The sequence below is a fragment of the Sylvia atricapilla genome, chromosome 7 (assembly GCF_009819655.1).
Source record: "Sylvia atricapilla isolate bSylAtr1 chromosome 7, bSylAtr1.pri, whole genome shotgun sequence".
Classification (NCBI taxonomy): domain Eukaryota; kingdom Metazoa; phylum Chordata; class Aves; order Passeriformes; family Sylviidae; genus Sylvia; species Sylvia atricapilla.
The window spans coordinates 27893678-27913877 of NC_089146.1; the positions used below are offsets into that span (position 1 = coordinate 27893678).

Here is a 20200-nt window from a genome sequence, read left to right on the forward strand (position 1 = left end):
TGGGGTGCATGTAGAGAAAACACAAGTTGTGTGATAGTCCTGAAGACCTCAATCCTATAACTAACTAGTCCTTGCTTGCATAGCACAAAGTATAATACATTTCTATAAGTTGGCTGACTTGAGCCCAGGATGCTGTTCTAGGGCCCTTATGCTTTGGCCTTGAAAATGCATCTGATGGCTGAATCACACTGGGTAATTTCCCTTCATCAGCTGAACCATTTTTTAACTGAGCACATGCAGATCTAGGATTTTAAAAAAACCAAACACTTGAGCCTCTGTATTTAACCAGACAACTAGCTAGGAACCTGTTTGATATCTTTCAGTGAACCATATTTCATTCTGATCTCTGAATTTGTTCCAACTTCACAATTGCTTTGTGTTTAGGTGTGGCAAGAAAACGATTTGGTAATTTAATATGGAAGTTGCTATTCACACTTTCCTCAGGAGGGGAAACAGGGAGATGCTGAGCTCTTCTCCCTGGAATCCAATGACAGGACACATGGGAATAATTCAAAGCTGTGCCAGGGGAGGTTCTGACTGTACAGCAGGAGACACTTCTTTACCAAGAGGATGATCAGTCCCTGGAACAAGCTTCCTTAGAGAGGTGGTCGGTGCCCTGAGCCTGTCAGCATTTAAGGGACATTTGGGACAACATCTTAACAATAGGCTTTCACTTTTGATCAGCTCTAAATTGGTCAGGCAGCTGGACTAGATAATCCTTGTAGGTCCCATGCAGCTGAAATAGTTCATCTATTCTGTGTTCTAAATAAAGATGTAATTTTGTAACAGTTGTACTCCAGAACAAGAATTTTTGTAATTTTTTTTCTTCTCCTCTCAGCTGTTTTGTAACTCACAGAAAATGCATGAGATTGACAAGAAACAAATCATTCTTCTATCACTGACTGCCTAAATTAGGAGTACATCACTTCTGCCCTCTGGCACACAGAAGATTCATAGGCATGCAGCTTTTGGTTCTCCTACTGCTGTAAATTAGTTTGCTCAGATGCCTTTTGGTTACTCCTTTGTTTCCAAGATCTCTGAGAAAGTATCCTTGTTTTCCCACTTTCCTGGTAGTTCCCAATGAAGCCTCTCTCTCCTGAACTCATTAAAATTTCAGTCAGAGGATGTGAAACAAATGTACCAAACAATGTGAAACTTGCTTATTAGAGCCCCAGGATGTATTAACAAGCTGAATCATGGCACAGTAAGTTGGACTGGGTGATGGTGGGAAATGCAGAGGCCTGGGAAGCTTTTCCTTCAGACTGCAGGTTATGAAAGGACTCTAAGGGCAGAGCTGTGATTGACAGTTGCAACTCTTGACTTCAGTTTAAGACTGAAGTGGGGAGATATAAAATGTAATGAGTTGGAACTGGAGAGCCAATAGGGAATATTAAGGCTGGTACAGTTTTAAAGAGGTGTGTGCAGCTAGGGAGAATGATGTTATTCCACCCCAATGACTTATGAAAGTGCCAGGGACTGATTATGTTGGGAGCCCCTATTTAATTGTGTACAGCCATAACCTGCCAAGGTGCTTCCTGCTGCCAGTTTGTGCCACTGTGGAAAAGAAAACAAACCTGTTTTAGACTTTAGAAGGGCATATTGCTGTTCCCACAGTACAGGTCATATTCCCATGTTTCAAACTGGACTGGGCCTTCAAACTAATTTGTGGTTCTGTAGGGTTTCAAACTTCGGTAAAATCAGTGCTTAAGAGAAAGGAAGTATTTATTCTTTCAAAAACAGGGCAAGATTACTAATTTTCATTTTAAGTAGTAGATTCTTTTCACTACTTCATTTCTATAGTAGTGTTCTCTTTTTTTTCCCTGGAGAAAGGTTTTCTATTTAACAGAGTATTTTAGCATTTAAACTGTATCTTCTTCTTAAAAGAAGGGTCTTTTAATTAAACATTTAATACTGCAGAAGCCAAAGAACAATCAAAACCATTCCAGCCTTGAATTGGTTATAAACAGTATCCTAAAAGGTATCCTTTGGGAGACTTTGAGTCTTTACATTGGAATTTTGAAGATGAGCAGAGCTTGAAGCTGTTAAATCCGTGTCTCTGGCTCTGCAGATTGACTGCAAGGGGGTGGTTTTGGCACAGGAGCCCCTCCCCCGGGGCTCTGTGTAATGCTCTGTACTCTTTCATCATCTGCACTGCTGGAGTTGGAGTTTAAAAATGCAGTGCTTGGAACATTCGCCCCAGATGTCAGCTCTCGTTGGCCACATCACTGCTGGTGGTTTTAGCCGGAGTCCCCAGTCTGCTCACTGGCCTGGGGCAGTGCTGTGGCTGCTGCAAAACACAGCTCAGCCTGAGACCACAAACCAGAGCTTCAGTCTTTCCATCTTCCTGGAGAAATTCAGTGCCAGTAGGACCAGATCAGTGGAGAGGCTACTCCAGTGGCAGTAAGGGTATTGCTTCAGTTATTTAAAAGGAAAAACCCCATCTGGAGCATTCTTAGCTTGGGACGCTGTGGCCTTAGCACACAGCTGCCAGGGAAAAGCCTTTGGCCAATGCCCCACAGCTCAGGTTCTGGCAGTGACCAGTGAACGTCAGAAAATGCAAATGTGAGGGTTGTCACTTATCTGCACAGATTGGAGAGCAGGAAGGCATGTTCAGTAACTGCTCCACAGTCCCTCTTAAAAACTAAATCTTTAAGAAATCTGTGTTCTGCCTTTTGGCTGATCCTAAAGCTCAGCTTGAAGGAACTGATTTGTGATGTTCCAGCTTGGATTTGCTGAAGGAAAGCTCTTGACTCTTCAAGGCCTCTCAGTAACAAATCTCTGGCACTCCTGCAAAGGAGCTGCTCTTTGACCAATCTTCCCCTTTTCACTGTTCCTGTACAAATGCATTGACCCAAATCAGAGCACCACAGCTGGGTTCTAGTGAGTTTCCCAGGGAAAGAGCTGTGGCAGCAATTGCTGGAAAGGATGCAGCAAATGGGGGGAGCTGGGCTATTAGTGGGTCAGTCAGCAGTGCAACTGGTGGGTCCCCAATGTTTTGTGAATCACAGTTTAAAATTATTATACCAACCAAATGACTGTACAGAGTTGTTCAAATGAGTCAATATTTTAGTTTGGCACGGAATTTGATCCCTGTTTGCTTAAAAAGCATGTGCTGAACTTCTTTTTAATTAGACTCACTAAATATGGTGATGTTAGCACTGTACATCACATTGTACTAATGGATGTCCCCTTTGCAAATAGGCCTGCTTTGAGAACAGCTGATGAACTGCACCTCCTGTAATGGTGCCATGCCACATCTGGGCAACTAATAATGAATCTCCCATTTGCAAGGCCTTCCAGAGAACAGTAGCTGAAATACAACAAACTTCAGCAGACCAGTCCCTAACTGCTGTTAGGATCCAGAACAAGTGATATAAATAGAAACCTATGGAGTAATCATAGGGAAGAATGCACATCTGTCTTATTTATAGGTGCTTTCAAGGTGGTTGGCAACAACAGACTTTTTTACTAGTAATCAGGTAATTGTCATCTGGAATTGATTATACTTTTAAAATGTTGTTTGGAAGCATTTATTTCCATGCTGCAGTTTTGTTTTTACTTTTTTTAAGCTTATCAAATATCATTCCTCTCTCAAATCAATATTCAGTTAGCTATTCACTTCCATTTTCATAACAAAAGTCAATATTAGCTCTAGCAGAGATTTATTTTCTTAAATCAATAAACCAGTGTGTGGCAGTACATATTTTTACAGGAGAGCAGCTAGGATTGCAGGGGGTTATTTTTACTACATCATCACGTGGTGACTGAGAGGCAAACTTTTAAAAAGAAAGCTTTAAGGACAGAAAAGAGTTACTTGGAAGGTCAAGGGATCCCACTTTCAATTTTCTACACATCTGTTTGAACCGCTGAATGTAATTGTGTTTCTTACCTGTAAGATCCCTCTAGAGCAAAAAGTTGTTTCATAATTCGGTTGGAAGGGAACTGTGATTCCTGATGTATGATTAGATTATACTCCAGTACATCTTTTTCCTTCTAACACTTAGTAACAAAATAATGCATCACCCTTCTGTTACAGTTGGGGCATCTGGAGATCAGTGGTCACATTTTCAGCACAGCTCCACTTCTACTGAAGCACCTAAAAGAAAAGTTCTGGGTTTTGCAACAGCTCAGCTTTTGTGATCAATCCTCTTCATCTGAAAAATATGCCATGCTCTATTTCCTCAGAGCTCTTCAGAGCTGCTCATACACTGCTCACAGTCTATTGCCATGCTGAGTTAAGTTTGCAACTGTAGTTAAGGTCCCATTTTTTTGGTAGAAACATGAAACGTTGGAGGGTTCCTTTTTCAAGTAAAACTTTCCTGTCTCAGATGTTTCTAGACTCATATTAGCCTATACTGACTATGGAGAATTGCATACTTACTGAGTGGGTTATTCTTGTTGCTGTTGTTATCATTACTGTGCATACTCATACTATTAATTATTATAGAGTGCATACCAGTTGTGAGGAACTACTTGTAAAATTAAGGAAGTTGGATGTACTCCAAGAAACCTCCTTTGGGGTCCACAGTCTCTGATTGATTATCTTTTTATTTGATAACATTTCTTTTCCTGCTACAGCTACTGAACAAGCTAGTCATAGATCTGAACAGCATTGGCTCTGGAGAAAGGACTTCTATATAATGATGTATGGTCAATATCTAAGACAGCAGAGCTTTGGGTTATAGAGAATCCATAATCCCGAGGAGTTTTGTGCATGTTGCAGATATAGCCCTTACAGGTTTTTCTCCCTGAAATGCTTTTTCAGTGGATTTTCCCCTCTGGTTAGAGGAAAGCTCAAGAAATTAAATTTTAGCCCTAACAATCAAAATCTCCATAAAATCAATCTTGCCTTCTGAAAGCTGTTACACTGGATTTTTCCATAATGGACATCTATACACACACAAACACACACACATTAGACTAGTGTTAGCAGAGTTTCTTTCTCTCACAGATTTTTAGAGCTCTTTTCCCTCTTGATGAGAGGGAATTTGTGAGAGGGGATGCTCCTCGACACCTATTACAGATGTCTCATGCTTAATATGTCTGTAGTTTGTGGTTGAATAAATGTAGTAGGTTTGCAGGTCAAAACATGTAGGTCTTTCTAACTTGTGCTCTCCAGTGCACTTCTGTGTAACTTGTTGCTGGTAGTTGAATACGAAGACCAGTGCTGAAAGGAAAATTCTCCAGAAGTCTGTAACCACATTTTGAGAGAGGTTTTTTGGGTTGATACTTTTCCTGACTCAGTTTACTTCTTTAGTGAGGCAGAAAAGCTGATTGTTGCTAAGAGGGTTGAGAATGAGGGGAAACTTTTCCCTCATTTCCCTCATACACCAACAGTATATCACCACTTGAGCCACGATTCTGGATCTTTTTACACGCAGCCTTTCAGTAGAGCCATGCAGGAATTCACTCTGGTAGGACACACCTCTATCAGCAGTGGAGCTCCATATTGACAGTCTACGAAAATGCAAACTGAAAGAAGCAAAGGGCATCAGTGTTATTTGCTGAAATTCTGGTGTGTCTCAGAGTTCAGCTCTCTGGAGTTGATGGAATGGAGATGAGAATTGGTTCTCAGTCCAGAAGTGTGTTTTGCTACAAGTGTTTTCCAGCATCACTTTTCTCTCAGTGCACTATATTTGATCTTCCGCTGTGAGACAGGCAAGACAATTAGGACGGTGATGCTATGATAATGAGTTCACAGAGATGGTAGCAACCTCTATATTTAGGCTGCCTTAACATTTCCACTCTAAAGTAATCACTCAAGCTCTCCTAAGTACTCTTACTCAGCCACTGTTGGCAGCAGGCATTGAAATGCAGCCTCAGATACAGTCTTGGGAATTAGATGTTCCTCTATGAAATTTTGCTCACGTCTGTATGAGTTACAAGGCTTTTGAAAATCACTGTTCCTGTTCTCTCACTGGCTGTAAAAATAACCAAACGTATGTGTTCTGAAGAGCTGGGCTCAAAATGGTGTTTGCAGTGGTGGGGCTGTGTGGGAGCTTGCATTAGGAGCATTGCAGAGAGGACAGACCATGGACACATCCCCCAGATGCTATTCCAGATGTGCCATTAGACTTGTTGGATTAGACACAGCAGTGGGCTCATGTGGCTGCTGTGGACAGACTTAGACTGGGATCTCTGTGAGCACAACTGATGCACAGATGGGCTCAGGTTTCCATGTGCTGTAGAGGAGAGCTGTGCCTCAAGGACGCTACTGAGCATTTCTGTCAGAAGCCACCTCTTTAACATCCATCAGTCATCTGTTCTGAGGTAACAGGTGAAGATGTTCTGAACAAGGTGAACAGTGGCTCATGCATTTCTGTACTGCACCCTCTCGTCCCTGGGGGCTGTTCTCACAAAAGCCTTTTGTAAATGAAATTGGGCTTTTTTCCCCAGCCAGTAGCAGTTTAGATATTTCCAGAGGTACAGACAGTTTCTCTTCCTTCTTCCTTCCAGTGTAGCAAAAACTAATTTTCTTAATCTCCAAGACACTAAGAACAGATGGGTCATCAGTCGCAACAGTTTCATGTCTCAAACCAGCTACTAAGATCTGGATGAGCACATGCTGCATACCTTCCTTTTTATCCTGGCTGTAATCCCTCCCTGTGTGATATTTAGAGCAGTGAGAAAAAAGACTATTTTATTTATTCTTCTAGTTTGAAAGAAATCAGGACTTCTAGTATTCTTTCTACCTTCATGCTGTGTCATGAAATAAATGTTTGTCTCCATTGTAAGCTTTTCTTTACACAGAAGTAGCCAACAGAGCTCTAAATTTTGGCTGGCTGCTAAGGTCAGGAAGGCAGAAATACTTAGATGAAACTCTTGTGCAGTTTATTATTCCTAACTTTTCATTTAAATTGGCCCTGAATGTGTAGGAGTCTTTGTGTTTACAAAAAGAAAAAAAACAGGATCATACCTGTTTTTAACAACTCTCAAGAGTCCTGGTTCTGTAATAGCCTTATTAATGTTTAAAATCAGAAACCAGGTATTTAAGGTAAGAATGCTGTTCACTTTATCTAGTATTTTCCACTTGAAGACAGACCAAGCAAGATCACACTGAGTATTGTCCTGTCAGGCTTTCAAAGCCAAAACAAAACAAGCAAATTAACTGAAGTTGGCTTTGCCAATCTATTTAATTACTGCTAGGATAATGAGATCAGGTTTTCTCATTTTGACAGTGTCACCATGAAACAGGAGGGCTTTGTGGAATATTAAGTGATCTTTTAATTATGGAAGAACAGTTCAACCGCAACTCTAAAGTCATACAAGCAAAAGGTATTTTGATCAGCTGTTTGAAGGAGGCTTGTGGAATGGAAACTTCAAATTAAGATGTGTCTGCTATGAAATTAGCGCTTGATAAATTGCAACCCACAAAAAAGTTGCAAAAAGTAATTCCTCTTAATTTGTTTGGTTTCGTTACCTAGGTTGTACTTTAACATGCTTGTCCTTCAGCAGGGCCCGGCTCGGGCTGTGAAGGCAGAGCTTCTGTGAGCAGCCTGCATTCAGAGCCCCAACTGCTGCTCACAGGAACAGCCAGGGTGAAATCACAGGGCTCAGCTGCTTTGAGTGGAAGCCTATGAATTACATTTTGTTTCAGCATCAGAACTGTTAAGGACAGCTCCTTCACAGAGTCAGGACTTGAATGTTTGGAGGTGCTGCTCTGGGGCGCTGAGGCTCTGTTTCCTTGCCCTGCCTGTGTGGAAGCAGGCACAGACTGAGGGTGTTGCTCCACTGTCAATAGGCTGAAAGTGTGGCAGGCTCTTTCCTACTCAGGGTTTGTCTGTGTGACAGTAGCATCTAGAGGTTTCAAAAGGAATTAAAGCCCACTTTGCTAATGGCTGCATATAAAATACAGTCTGGAGGAAGACAGGAAAGGAAATACAAATCCAGGCTGAGACTGTAAGCAAGCCACCTTCTTCTCTACGAGCAGTGCTTGGTAGATGATGCTCTGGCCTCTCACCCATCCCCATCTGACTGCATGGAAGAACTGCATAGAGTTTAGAAAAGCTATTTGCAGTAGAAATTTTTAATCTCTGAATAAGCTGCATAGGTGACCAGCCATGTTTGGTAACTTTTCCAAGCACTGGAAAAATTGGGTTAAGTGGATCATTACTGTCACCAAAGCCACTGTTCATCACTTAAAACCAAAGTGAAGGGAAAACATTGCAGCATGACAGAGCTGTGACCATGTGCCTGGGTTTGGTTTTATTAATCCAGACTGTGCATTTCCTGTTTGGAGTCTAGCACAGAACTCAGTGGGAAGGCTGCAGAGGTGATTTTCTGCTCTGTGAGTTGAATGTGCCGTGCAGCTGCACAGGCCAGGTGATGACCATCCTCTGCTCTCCTTCCTCAGCTGAGCTCTTAGAGAAGCCTTTGCATGTTTGGCAGAAGACTTGGGTCTCTCTCAGTGCTAAGGCTAAGCTGCAGCAGCATCACCATGGAATGGGCCCTTGCTTTGTCTTCTCCTGCCTCAGTGTGATCTCTTGTGTTTCAGATTGCCTACGCTGCAGTGGACTGTGCCAAAGGACAGAATCATGACCTGTGCAAGCAGGAGGGGGTCGATGGCTACCCCACCTTCAACTACTACAACTATGGGAAATTTGTGGAAAAATATACTGGAGATCGAGGGGTAAGTGAAGGCAAGAGTCATCACCTGGTACAGGGAGGAAAGTCTCCTCTGCCTGTCCTGCCTTGCAAATGGAAACTGTGGAGTGAATTTTTACCATGTCTCTGCTGCTGTCTTACATGGATGAATCATAGTGTACCACACCCCTGTACATCTCTGCATTAGGAACTCTCTTGGTCTATTTTTAGAGGGAAAAGAGAAGAGGGAAAAGGATTAGATTTGGTAATACTCTTTGTATATTTTATTCTTTAAGCTGAAATCTGTGAGTGAATTTGGACTGAGTGAAAGGAAGGGGTTTATTGCATGTGCTGCTGGCAGAAATGCCAGAAAATCCAGGACTTAACTCCTCTCAGTTCTGGATCACATGGACACTGCAAACATGTTACAGGTCCACCAGGCTGCCAAATGGTGACAGACCATTGGTTTTATAGCCAGGACAAAGCTGTCCTTTGGAGACTAGAGGAAAGTAAATATCTCATTTGCCCTGAATCAGATTCACTCCTGGCACTCAGGATGGGAAGAAAAATCGTGCCATCTACCCCCGGGGCTGAAGTTCCATTCTTTTCTCCTGCTGTGGCCAGCTAATTATATGCTATGAGTGCAAGAAATGGGGGCAGAAATGGCATAATGCCTTCAGGAGTTGTAAAGTGCCTGAAAATGAGGAAGCAATTCAATTATTTGTGGGCTCCCTTTGTCAAACTCCTAGAGGGAGGTTACTCCTCAGCAGCCATTGATTGCCTGGGGTCTGCAAGAAAAACTTGGGGTCTTTGAGCCATGCAGTGATTTTGAAAAAAGATTCCTGCCTAAAAGTTATTGCTGCTGTTAGAACTCAGAAAATTATATAGAAGCATGAATTAAAAAGCCAGGTTCTGAGGTTCTCTGTTAGTCAGGATCTTGGGGAAGTCTCCATGGAGCTTCACCTTCCAGTTTTCTTCGGCATACTTGGACTCCAGTAATTACCATTTCATGGTGCTGATCCAGCCGTTGTTATGGATACCGTGTTTGGTTCCAGTTCTGGATCTTTTCTTAAAAGTAAAGATAGGTGCAGTAGCCAACAACTGAAGTAAGATTTCAGCAGCAGTTCTTGCATCTTTAACCCATTCTTAGAGAAACGATACATGAAAGGAAGGATCCGTGGTGGCTGATAAAAAGAAATGGTGCTCTGAGGCCACAGGAGTTAGGAGATATTTATCCATATGCTGGAAAGTGGACGAACAAATCCCCTATATGCAGCCCACCCTTTCTGGGGTAAAAATTACCCAACAGGAACATCCCAGTGTCTCTGCTGATGGCTGCTGTGTTCCCCTTCCCCCTCTCTGGGGCCCTACAGTCTTCTGCTTGTGCAGCACTGAATTGGGGTTTGTTATCTCTTACCGTGGTAATGCTGGAGGCAGTGCTTAGCACAGTGCCTGCCGTGGGGGCTGTTGATTGCCAGATGTCTCCAGGTGACAAACAGCTGAAGCTTGTCACTTCATTTATTTTCAGTGGAAGAATAGTCAGTAGCTTTAGAAAAGCTTTTTTTTTTTTTTTTTTTTTCAGCCTTCTAAAAACTTTCCAGCCTTGTGGTTTGGTTTGGGTTTATTTTGTTTTGTTGTTCCTCAACATGGCTTAAAGTCTTTAACTTCTGTTAGTTGCTCTCTACTTTTGGTATTTTCCCTCTCTGTCACCACTTTTGAGTGGTGTGTTCTGTGATTGTTTAAATGCAAAAATGGTCAGATTGGGTGGGAGCAGTGTCCCTTGCCCAGAAAACTTCAGTGTTGGGGTACCAGTAGACAGTGTATTACAACACAGGTGTTCACACCTCCACCCATCTGAGCCTTCTGAAATGCCTGAGAGCTGTGTTCACAGCTTTCCTTGGAAAAGGAAACCGCTGGCATTCAGCAGCCCTAAATCATAACTTGTTGAAATACAGAGGTTGGCATCTAGACAGTTTTGAAACTTCTGATAATAATTTTAATAGTAACTTGAAAAAAAAATTCCATCATTGGAATGTTTATAGAAGGAGGAAAATCGTGATTGAAACTATTACAGAATGAATGGCAAATGTGTGTATAGTCAACAAACAATCCAGTAACTGCTTTTAAAATGACAAAAACAGCATACAAAGGCAGCTTGAAAATGTCTTTTTGAGTGTTTTCAACAAAAAGGCATCAATGGCACTTCTAGTGACAAATTTTACCTTATCCTGTGAGTTTTAGGGACTTTTTCTCTGTGTCCCATCTCTTCAAAGTGTGACATGTGGGATGTGGATGGATATTTTCCCCTTGCAGTGGAGCAGCACACAACCAGAGCATGGCAAGATGAGGCAGTGCAGAAGCAATGACTGCTCCTTAGTTTATATTCTGCTGGGATACAGAAGCTCAAAGTGTTCTTGATGCATTGTTTTGCTTTGTTGGTAAATATATGACCCATATTTTTCTTCCTTCAAAACCAGGAGTCTGGATTCACCACTTTCATGCGAACCCTGAGAGAAAGAGATCATGAAAGAGTAGGAAAGAAGAAGGATGAATTGTAGTTTCTGCCTCAAAAGAAGCTTTCCGCTGCACTGTGAATGGTTCCAGGTCTTTTGTTGATGCACCTGAGACTTCACATATTCTCAAGACAGAGACTTTTTTTTATAAACAGCCATGGCCATTTTGTACAATTTTGAAATAAAGTAAAACCACTTGATTTTTAAAAGGAAAATAAATTAGAATGTTGCCATAATGTTTTAAAGAAAACTTAGCATTTTCTCTCATGTTGGGAGACTATGCCCACTGACACTCCTATGCAATATTTTTGTAGTCTGTAGTGTGTCTGTAGGTGATGTTGTTTGTTAGGGTGAAATTTTTGTTCTGGTATTGCAGTACATGTAAAAAAACAAAGGGGAGGGGACACAGTTTGTTTTGGGTTTGTTTTGTTATGTTTTGTTTAAATCAGTGCAGGAAAATGGGATTTATAAGACACAGATTTATTCAAATGAAGTTCTACATTCTTGTGAAATAGTTACTTGTTCTTGACTGAGATTTGGGGGGAACAATTTTAAGGTGCTCAGGGATAAATAAGGTGTCTGAGTTAATGAAGACATTAACATTGACCAGTCCAGATCTGTTAATTTCATTTAAACCTCTCTGGTCTTTAAATCAGAACTGTTTACATACCTTTATAAAATGTATTGAGTGAATTAAGCCACACATTAAAAATCAGCAGAGCATGGTGCAATCAGACTAAACCCTCCTTCTTTGGCATCAATACTGTCAATGTATCTGTGAGTTATGGCAGGAATGACTATCTTATAGGGTACATGATTACTCTTACAGGGTACAGTTTCCCTTCGAGTTAGGATTGGGTCATATCAAATGTGTGTTGTAAAGTGTTATGTTCAACTGTTTTGAGAAATGCATAGTACTAAATGCATAATACTTCTGGTAATGCAGTAATTGTGTGTATTACCTGTTTACATTCCAAAAGCTTATCTGCATTCATAGGAGGGATTTTTCCTTTTTGCTCCTTAAGGAGTTGCACAAACAATCTCTCTCTGACAGTCATCTCTGTAAAACCTGTATCAGCAGCAGTTGAAATGTGTTACACTTTTGATGCTTAAAAAAAAAAAAAGTTGATCTGGAGGTACTTCTGTCTTCACAGGAGGGGAGAGTGAGGGGCAGGAAGTTGTGATTCATTTTGAACTAAAAATAAACTTTTAAAAGGCCAAGTATTTTTATCATTAATCAGCCTTGTTCAGCTTCTTCCCCACTGGGCAAATGACCACAGCTGGTGGTGGCTTAGGAAAAGCTGGTGCCCACAGGACGAGTTCACTCCGCCTGCAGGTGTGTGCTGGTGTCAGGGTCCAAGTCCCTCTGCCCTGGCACTCCAGGGGACACAAAACAGCTTCTCACAGCTGAGAGCTGTGACCTGGGTCTGGAACGTTCCTCTTGCTCCTCAGTCTGCCCATCTCATTTTCTTCTAGTTCGGATCTGCCGGCTGTGCTGAGGGGCTGCCCAGGAGGTGAATGGCATCTTACCTCTTTCCTGGGTGTTTTTTCCTTCTCTCTCTTGCCTAATTAATGGCGCTGTATGTTTGGCACCGTTAAGCTGCTGAAGCCATTAGTGAGTATTGTGGAATACCAGTAGCCTGATTGGCCTTGTATGGTAGCCAGCTTGTTAACCACAACAGCAATTGGAATGGCCATGGGGCTCTGCCAAGTATCTTCTCTTATTAGGCACCTGATGAGCCTCTTCACCCAAAAAAATCAGCTGCCTGATAGTACATAATATCATCGTTGTAAAAGTAGCTTAATTTATGAAGACTCTTACTCTGTTTTTTCCCTTTCAATTAGCACAGTTAGTTATGTTGTGCATAGCACTTTTGCAGAAGATCGTGATAATTCTTTATTTCAAGCTGTCCTCACGTAAGTAGTAGGCACTCCACCCTGCATTTAGGGAACAATACACATTGATGCCATTTGATCTCCAGCAGGAATTCTTCTTTTAGCAAACTGTCAAATATGATCAGTCCGTAACTTGCTTCATCTCGTTTGATCTCAGAGTCAAAGCAGCTGGCACTAACGAAATACAGCCTCCAGAAAATGTTGAGCACTTCTCTGCATAGGCTGTGCCTATGTTTGTGCTAATTGGTGAGAAATTTAGACTTCTTCAAAAATAGGAAAGAAAAAATGATAGCTTGCCAATGGTGACTTCACTAGTCAGGATCATTCTGAATTATAGGCTTTAGTAAATGTTTAGGATAAGACAATTGCACACTGTGCTTCAGACCAGTAATTCCTTACAGTTGGTTACACCATAATAAAATTAGGAATTCTCATTTTTCCCTTCAGTCTTTTGTCAGTTACTTCTTGGACTTGGGCATTCATTTTTTCTTGGCTAAAGAAAAAATATGTTGTGCGTGTGTTAATGCACGAATATAAAATATTTGAGAACAATTTACTTTCTGTTACAGGGTCATGACTCATCGGGTTTATGGTCTGAATGTTTATTGAAAAGTACAGTTTTGAACACCATAAATGATTACATCGAATGGCTGACAAAAGCCTTAGTTACTGTGAACTAGACTGTACCAGGAGCTCAGAGCTTTGCTTTCAAGCCTTTTTAATTAGTAGGCCAGGTCTGGATATCAGTCACACTGTTTTAGTTCTGTTGCCTCCAGTAAAGCAAAAGTTGGTGTTTATATTTGCTAATGAAGTCAGTTTATGTTTATATTCACATCAATCACGTTGAAGTATGTTATTTTCTACAAATTGTGAATGAAAAATATATGTAAGAGCTCTTATTTTCTGTATTTAAATGGTTGGTCATTTCACACATTCAGACTTCCCAGCCTGTCACAGTAGATGCGTAGCCCAGGCGTTCATAATCACACAGGAATTTCTGCCGTGGTTAAAAGTGAGTAATCTGGGCTTTCAAGTCATGAATCATTTATCAGCAAGAAACTTAATTGCTGATAACAAATGGTTTGCAGTGAATCAGAGATTCTGCTCTTGCAATTATGGGTTTGGTCTTTCAGTCTTTTTAAGGTGTGATTCAAAGGTCTTGCACATCCGCTACATAGTTAACCCTAAGCTGATTAAATCTTGTCGAGGAAGGGTAAAACGTGTACACAGCAGAGAGGCTGAGCAAGGATTGTGCATCACTTTGTTCCCCAGTGTTGGCTTAAACAAGATATAAATAGCCCACGGGCAGTGTTAGTCCTGCTGTGTGGTTGGAGCAAGAGATGAAGGGCAGCAGGGCCAAGCATTTTGTGCATACTGGAAGCTGGAGAGGAAAGGGTTTTCCCATCTAATGAAAGAGCCTGAGATATTGGATTTGTTTCATCCACCAAAAGGAGGGAAACGTTCCCAGGAAACTGAATGCTCTGGGATATGGCAAGCACAAGTTGGGAGTCCCAAGATAAGCATAACTTCTATCCCAGCCCCTGTGACCCCAGAGGATGATTTGGCTCTGTTGTAATCCATCTATCTCTGACCCAGTAATTATGTCCTTACTTGTTCAAAGCAGAGCAACTCCTCCAAGTGACTGGAAGAGACTTGCTTTCCAGTCTGAGTCAAGAAAAGCAGCCTAACTAATCTCCATTTCCTCTTTCCTCCCCCATAAAATTGCATTTTAGATCTGACAGTCACATTGACCCCCAAGCCCCTCTTAAGTAGTTGCAGTTGGGTGAAAAAGCCTTGGGAATTTTTTTAAACTCCAACTCAGACCAAATTAAGTCCCCAAATCTTGCTAATTTAAAATCCTTTCGATAGGCATCTGCAAAGATAGATTGATATTACTGGTGAAAAAAGATTAGAGGTAAGGTCTATGTTCTTGCAGCATTTAATTTGGGAGTAAAATAGCAGATAAAACTCCCATCATGAGTAAGCTCTAAGAGAATGCTTCAGAGAGTCTTGTTTCAGATGGAATTGCTTTATGGGTGATTTCGATTTTAGAGGTGAACTGCTTTCCAAAAGAAAAGTCAAGACCTGGCGACATAGCCTACAGATGTTTTGTCTGTTTGCCTTTTAAAAAATAAAAATCAGAATCACTTTCCATATTCTTGATAGTGTTATATTGCAATAAAGAAATGTTGCCTACATGGATTTCCTGGAATAACACTGAACCCCTGCCAACTGCGTTTTACAAACTATGAAACAAGCTATTTGCTCTAAACGACACTCGGGGGAGTGGGGACTGCTGCCCACGTGCACCTCGTTTTAATTTAATAGCTTACTTTAGTGTGATTGGGTCTGTAATGGAACACTGGGATTGCAGGAGTAAATTCTGAAAACTGAGAGGTGGGGGGGAAATCAGCTTTTATCAGCAGGTGTTGAGCACTGTAGCCAAACGCTGGCATTTCCTTTGCCTTTGGCAGCCCAGCATCCCTGAGCATTCCATGGCTCTGCAGGAACCACAGGAGTGCAGCCCTTTGGCTGATCTGGTTGTGTACATTACTGCTCTGTGCTGGAACTGATTGGAAACCAGAATTTTTCCCATTCGTTTCTTTCACAGGTCATAAGAAGATGCTATGTTTTCTCTGCACATCCTGCTTTTATTTACAGAGTGAGGAAGGAGGATACCTGGGTATCTACAAAGGAAATGAAGCCAAATGCCATTTTTTCTGCTGGCAGCCTGGATTCCTGGGGACTGACCATTGCTGCTGAAATACTCCCTGCACAGCACTGTCGACTGGCTTGGCTTTTGCAAGGTTTTGGAAGATACTGTGTGATGCAATATTGCAAAAAATCTCAGTATCCAAGGCAGCAGTTTCCAACCTCTGGTTTCCGAGGAGTTAAGCTGAAGTGTAAACTCTATTCATCAGCCCAGTGTAGTTGGTTTTGAGATAGAAAAAAAGATTACTGTTAGCCCAGAATTTAGGAAATCACAGCTCTAATGCAGGCCCATTGGATGGGTGTTTCCACACAGCTGCCCTGGTCCTTGGTTTGTCAGATTCCTGCCCCTGGAAGTCATGCCCTCCTGCCCAGAGCACTCGGCACTGCTGCAGGGAGACAGCACTCCTTAAGGAACAGTTATTCTGTGTTTGCTTAGAAAGCATAATAGTGCTAATTATTCTCATTAGCTTTGAGCCACTAATAAATTATCTTTGCTATTGCTCTTCCATCACTCAGTAATGAGAACCATTTAGCCAGATTTTGCAGATACTGCTTGCTCCCTCTCTACAGCATGATTCCCTGCAAGCATTCATCATAGGAAAAGAGCTACGTGAACAAAATCTTTTCAAATTAGTCTCTGGTGCCCCAGTTAAGTGGGTGTCTACATCGCAGGCATGCAGAAGAGCCTTCTTCATTAATATGTGCAATTCTGCACGAGCTGATTAGCTCTTGCAGCTCATTTGATAGCAAATGTGTAAATCCGTCACACTCTAAATGCCAAATATGTGCACAGCTAAATTATGGAGAAGTAAGAAACTGCAAGAGTTGGGAGTCTTTATTTGGAAAAAGAGGTCCTTATCCCATGCATTAAATTGGAGCTCTGGGTTTATCTAGAGCATTTGTCACTCCTCTGCTTTGTCATTTTACTGCTGGCAAAATGAATAATTCTTCATGTCATGTTGCTGGTCCTTTCAGGATGTGTGGGTGTTTAATTTGGTGCCCAACATTTGTAACAGACACCTCGTATCCAGCCTGAGTTCCCACAAGACAATAGTCACAGCACAATGCCATCTTCCTTGTGCAGGACAGGAAACCAAACTAATCAGTTACAACTATGTATCATTAATAATGCAGTTACCATCACTTCTGTTCTTTTTTGTTTTGTAAAAATATAATGAAGGAAAGGAGGGGGATGACGTTAGTTATTTTTAACATTCACGTTTTTTAGCCAGGGTAGTGCTGCACAGTGTAATTAATGTCGTGATGCATCTGCCAGCACAAGGGAAGCACTAAAGAGTGTCGCCTGTCAGCATGGACGGGTTGGTCTGCTGCTGCAATACAAGTGCCCTCGGCCAGTTACTCTGGGACCAAAGAAGGAAACTGGCCTTAAGAGCTCCTAATTTATGCATGTTTTTCCTCTTCTCCATGCCAAGTAGCTGCAGAGCCAGCCCAGCCTCAGGGCCTGGATACACCAGCTCAGGGCAGCCAAGCACCCTCTGTTTTATTTTCTCTCAGCACGCCGAGAAATCACAGGGAAATCATGAACCCAGCCTGACCTCCAACATATTTTGGCACTACCTTCTGGGCATACAGGCTGGGGGAAAAAGCTTCCCACTTCCCAAAAGTTCTGGCGTGGGAAGCTGTGTTTCTCCAAGCTGAGCATAAACTCTTCAGAGAACATTTCCTAGGAGAATGTGCAGCTCAATCACAGATCTCCAATCCTGTGGCCTCCAGGTTGATGGTGAGGGGATGCTTATTGCTGTATCCCACCCCACAAGCACAGAACAGGACGAGCACATCCAACATTTCCTACTGCATCCCCAAACGTTCTGAGACTCTCCAAGGGTGTAGTGTTTGCTTACCAAGAAGACAGCTCCGTGTTGGCCTCACCTGCAGTGGGTGCACAGTTCTCTGCAGGGCCAATATGGATGAGAGGCTCTTTCTTTTCCCTTTTCACAGAGGGACAAACATCCTTTAAGGCAGATCTTCCCTGATCCAGCGGGATGTGAATGGGGCCACAGGAGAGCTGCTGCAGAAATGCAGAGACGCTGCACAATGCTGCCTGGTTCCATGCAATTCCCTTTTGACTCTGAGGTCCATTGTGCCTTCCACCTGCAATACAGCACAAAAGCACTGTCACTGCTTACCTTAAACTTAACTCTCTGCCAAGGCTTTCCTCAGGCAAAAGAGCAGCACAAGAGGAGGGACTGCAGAAATCAAAAAAACAGAATTCACCGTGGAATAAAGTCATGTCTCTCTGGCAAGGTACTGTAGTATGAGGTGCATTAGGTATAATTTGGATGAATGTATAATCTTAATTGTTGTGTATTGTTTGTGTTGTAGTCCCAAGATCCAGTTCCTCATTATTCTAGATGCTGTACAAATATATAAGAGTCTGTCATGCATGGAAAGGCTTTTATTATGTAAATAGTCAGGTTGGGAAAAAAGAAATAGTGTTATCTCTGTTTTACAGATGAGGCAGTGAGACGAAGAAAAAAAACATAAAAGCATTTTGCCCAAGGACACACAGAGTCTATGGGTCAGTAGTGGACTTGAAATTCAAGTCTTGATTTTGTTTCTTACTCGCTCTTCTTTCAAATTGTGTACTGCCTGCAACATAATTAAAATTAAGCACAAAGAAGACAACACTCTCTGCAATTTATCTTTATCTGAAACCATCACCCAGCACCTCTCAGCCAAATCCTCCCCAACTTTTCTCTGTTTCTTCAAAACATGCATTTTTGCCACACCCAACACCTGTAATCTCCACACAAGTCACTGTACAAGCTGTGCTCTGATATTCTGCAACATGTATCAGTTAACTGTAAAGCCCTTCAGGAAAAGACCCTGTTGCATGTGGGGCTGTGTCTCAGTTGGACCAGCCTGCCAAATTTGTATTCCAATCCTTTTGAAAAGGGATACTAACACTATTTAGAATAGAAAAGGATGCATATACATTTCTGTTGGGAATATAGAGTCAACCAACCTATAACTGCTGCTCAACACTACCTGCTAGTCAAAATTGTATATCGATGTAAATAACTAATCTAAACCACAGACAAATAAAACATGGATTTTTCACTGGAAAAACACAATATAATTTGTTTCGTGTACAGCAATATTTTACGTCAGGCTTTTGGAAAGAATGTGGGAGGAGAGAATTGTGAAAGTCATGACAGTCATTGGAAAGCAGAATGAAATGGAACAGGTATTTACCAAGGCTAGAAAATATCAAACTAATTTGATAGGTTTCTTTGATAGAATAATTAATTAGCTAGACAAAGAAGGGAAATGTGGCTGTCTGGACTTGAATAAAATAGCCGATGAGGAGCCATGTATAGATTTATATCTCCTGCATGGAGAAGTCTGAGATTTATAGAGGAACTGCAAGGCATACATGGTGTTGGTAGATAAGCTGAACTGTATTGAAAGGGAATTATTCAGAGCTCCTAAACTGTAAGTCAAAAGACTGATTGTTATTATTTTCATCAGTGACCTCTTTGGAAAACAGAGGTGTCTGATCATAAAAATACAGTGAAGTCACCAAGTTAGGAGGTATTATCAATGTAGAGAAATATTCAAAATATTCACAATATTCAGAATATTGCACAGCAAGAGCTGAATATCCTTGAAGAGTGAGGCCACAGAAATAGTAATGGAGGTAGCAGCAGACAAAATTCTGAAGGAAATGACACTGAAAGATTTCATGTTTCAGTGCTGCATGGGCATGGAAAAGGCAACTGAAGCTCTAAAATGCAGTCAGAGACACATTTCTAGCAAAGCAAGGGAAGTATAAACATCCCTGAATAAGACTCTAATAAGATTTTGTTTGGAATAAAATGCATAATTCTGATTGTGTTAAAGGAAGCTGGATTCTTAATGAAATGGGTACAGCAAAGGGCTGCTAAAAGCAGACTGGAGAGCCTTTCATGAAAGGACAGTGTGCATAAGGGGCTCGTTCAGCCCAGCAGCTGAAGAGTGAGATGTGGTTTGATTACTTTCTGTAAATACATCAGGTAGGGGGAATATTTAGGGTAGACCATCCGCGTGTATGAGCAAGTGGGTATAAATTGGCCATGAATAATTTAGACTATCAATTAGGTGTTTATCCACCAGCATAGTGAGGGTATAAAAATCATAAGGATGAAACCATACCTAGTTTTTCATGAAGCTCACAAAATGTATTAAGTGGACCATGTGATCCAGTTGTCTTCAGTAGCTGGGGACTGGATTTGATAATCCAGAGAGTTGTGCCTATCCTGTGTCTTAGTGGGTTTCTATTACAGTGAGCCATCATCTCCATCTTATAATCTTATTAGATATTTCAGTACCTATAATCCCTTCAGTCCTAAGAAACCTTTCTATCCTTCTGAATTAAATTTCAAATAGAACAACCTAACTGTGGATTACAAAGCCATATGTGTTTTCTTTCTTACTCCATAAATTTGTTGTGGTGATTAACATAAACAAAGACAAATTTCATTATGGAATAAGAA

General features: G+C 41.5%; 2 protein-coding genes across 2 annotated transcripts in view; both read left to right on the forward strand.

Moving 5' to 3' along the window:
- PDIA5 (protein disulfide isomerase family A member 5) overlaps positions 1-12333 on the forward strand; it is a 97469-nt gene extending 85136 nt beyond the window's left edge. Inside the window, exons 16-17 of the mRNA XM_066323078.1 lie at positions 8495-8629; positions 11061-12333. Coding sequence (XP_066179175.1) covers positions 8495-8629; positions 11061-11141 — 216 coding nt within the window. The 3' untranslated portion in view covers positions 11142-12333. The remainder of the gene's footprint in view (positions 1-8494; positions 8630-11060) is intronic.
- SEC22A (SEC22 homolog A, vesicle trafficking protein) overlaps positions 1-20200 on the forward strand; it is a 47194-nt gene that overhangs the window by 1777 nt on the left and 25217 nt on the right. The gene's annotated exons all lie outside the window — the stretch shown is intronic.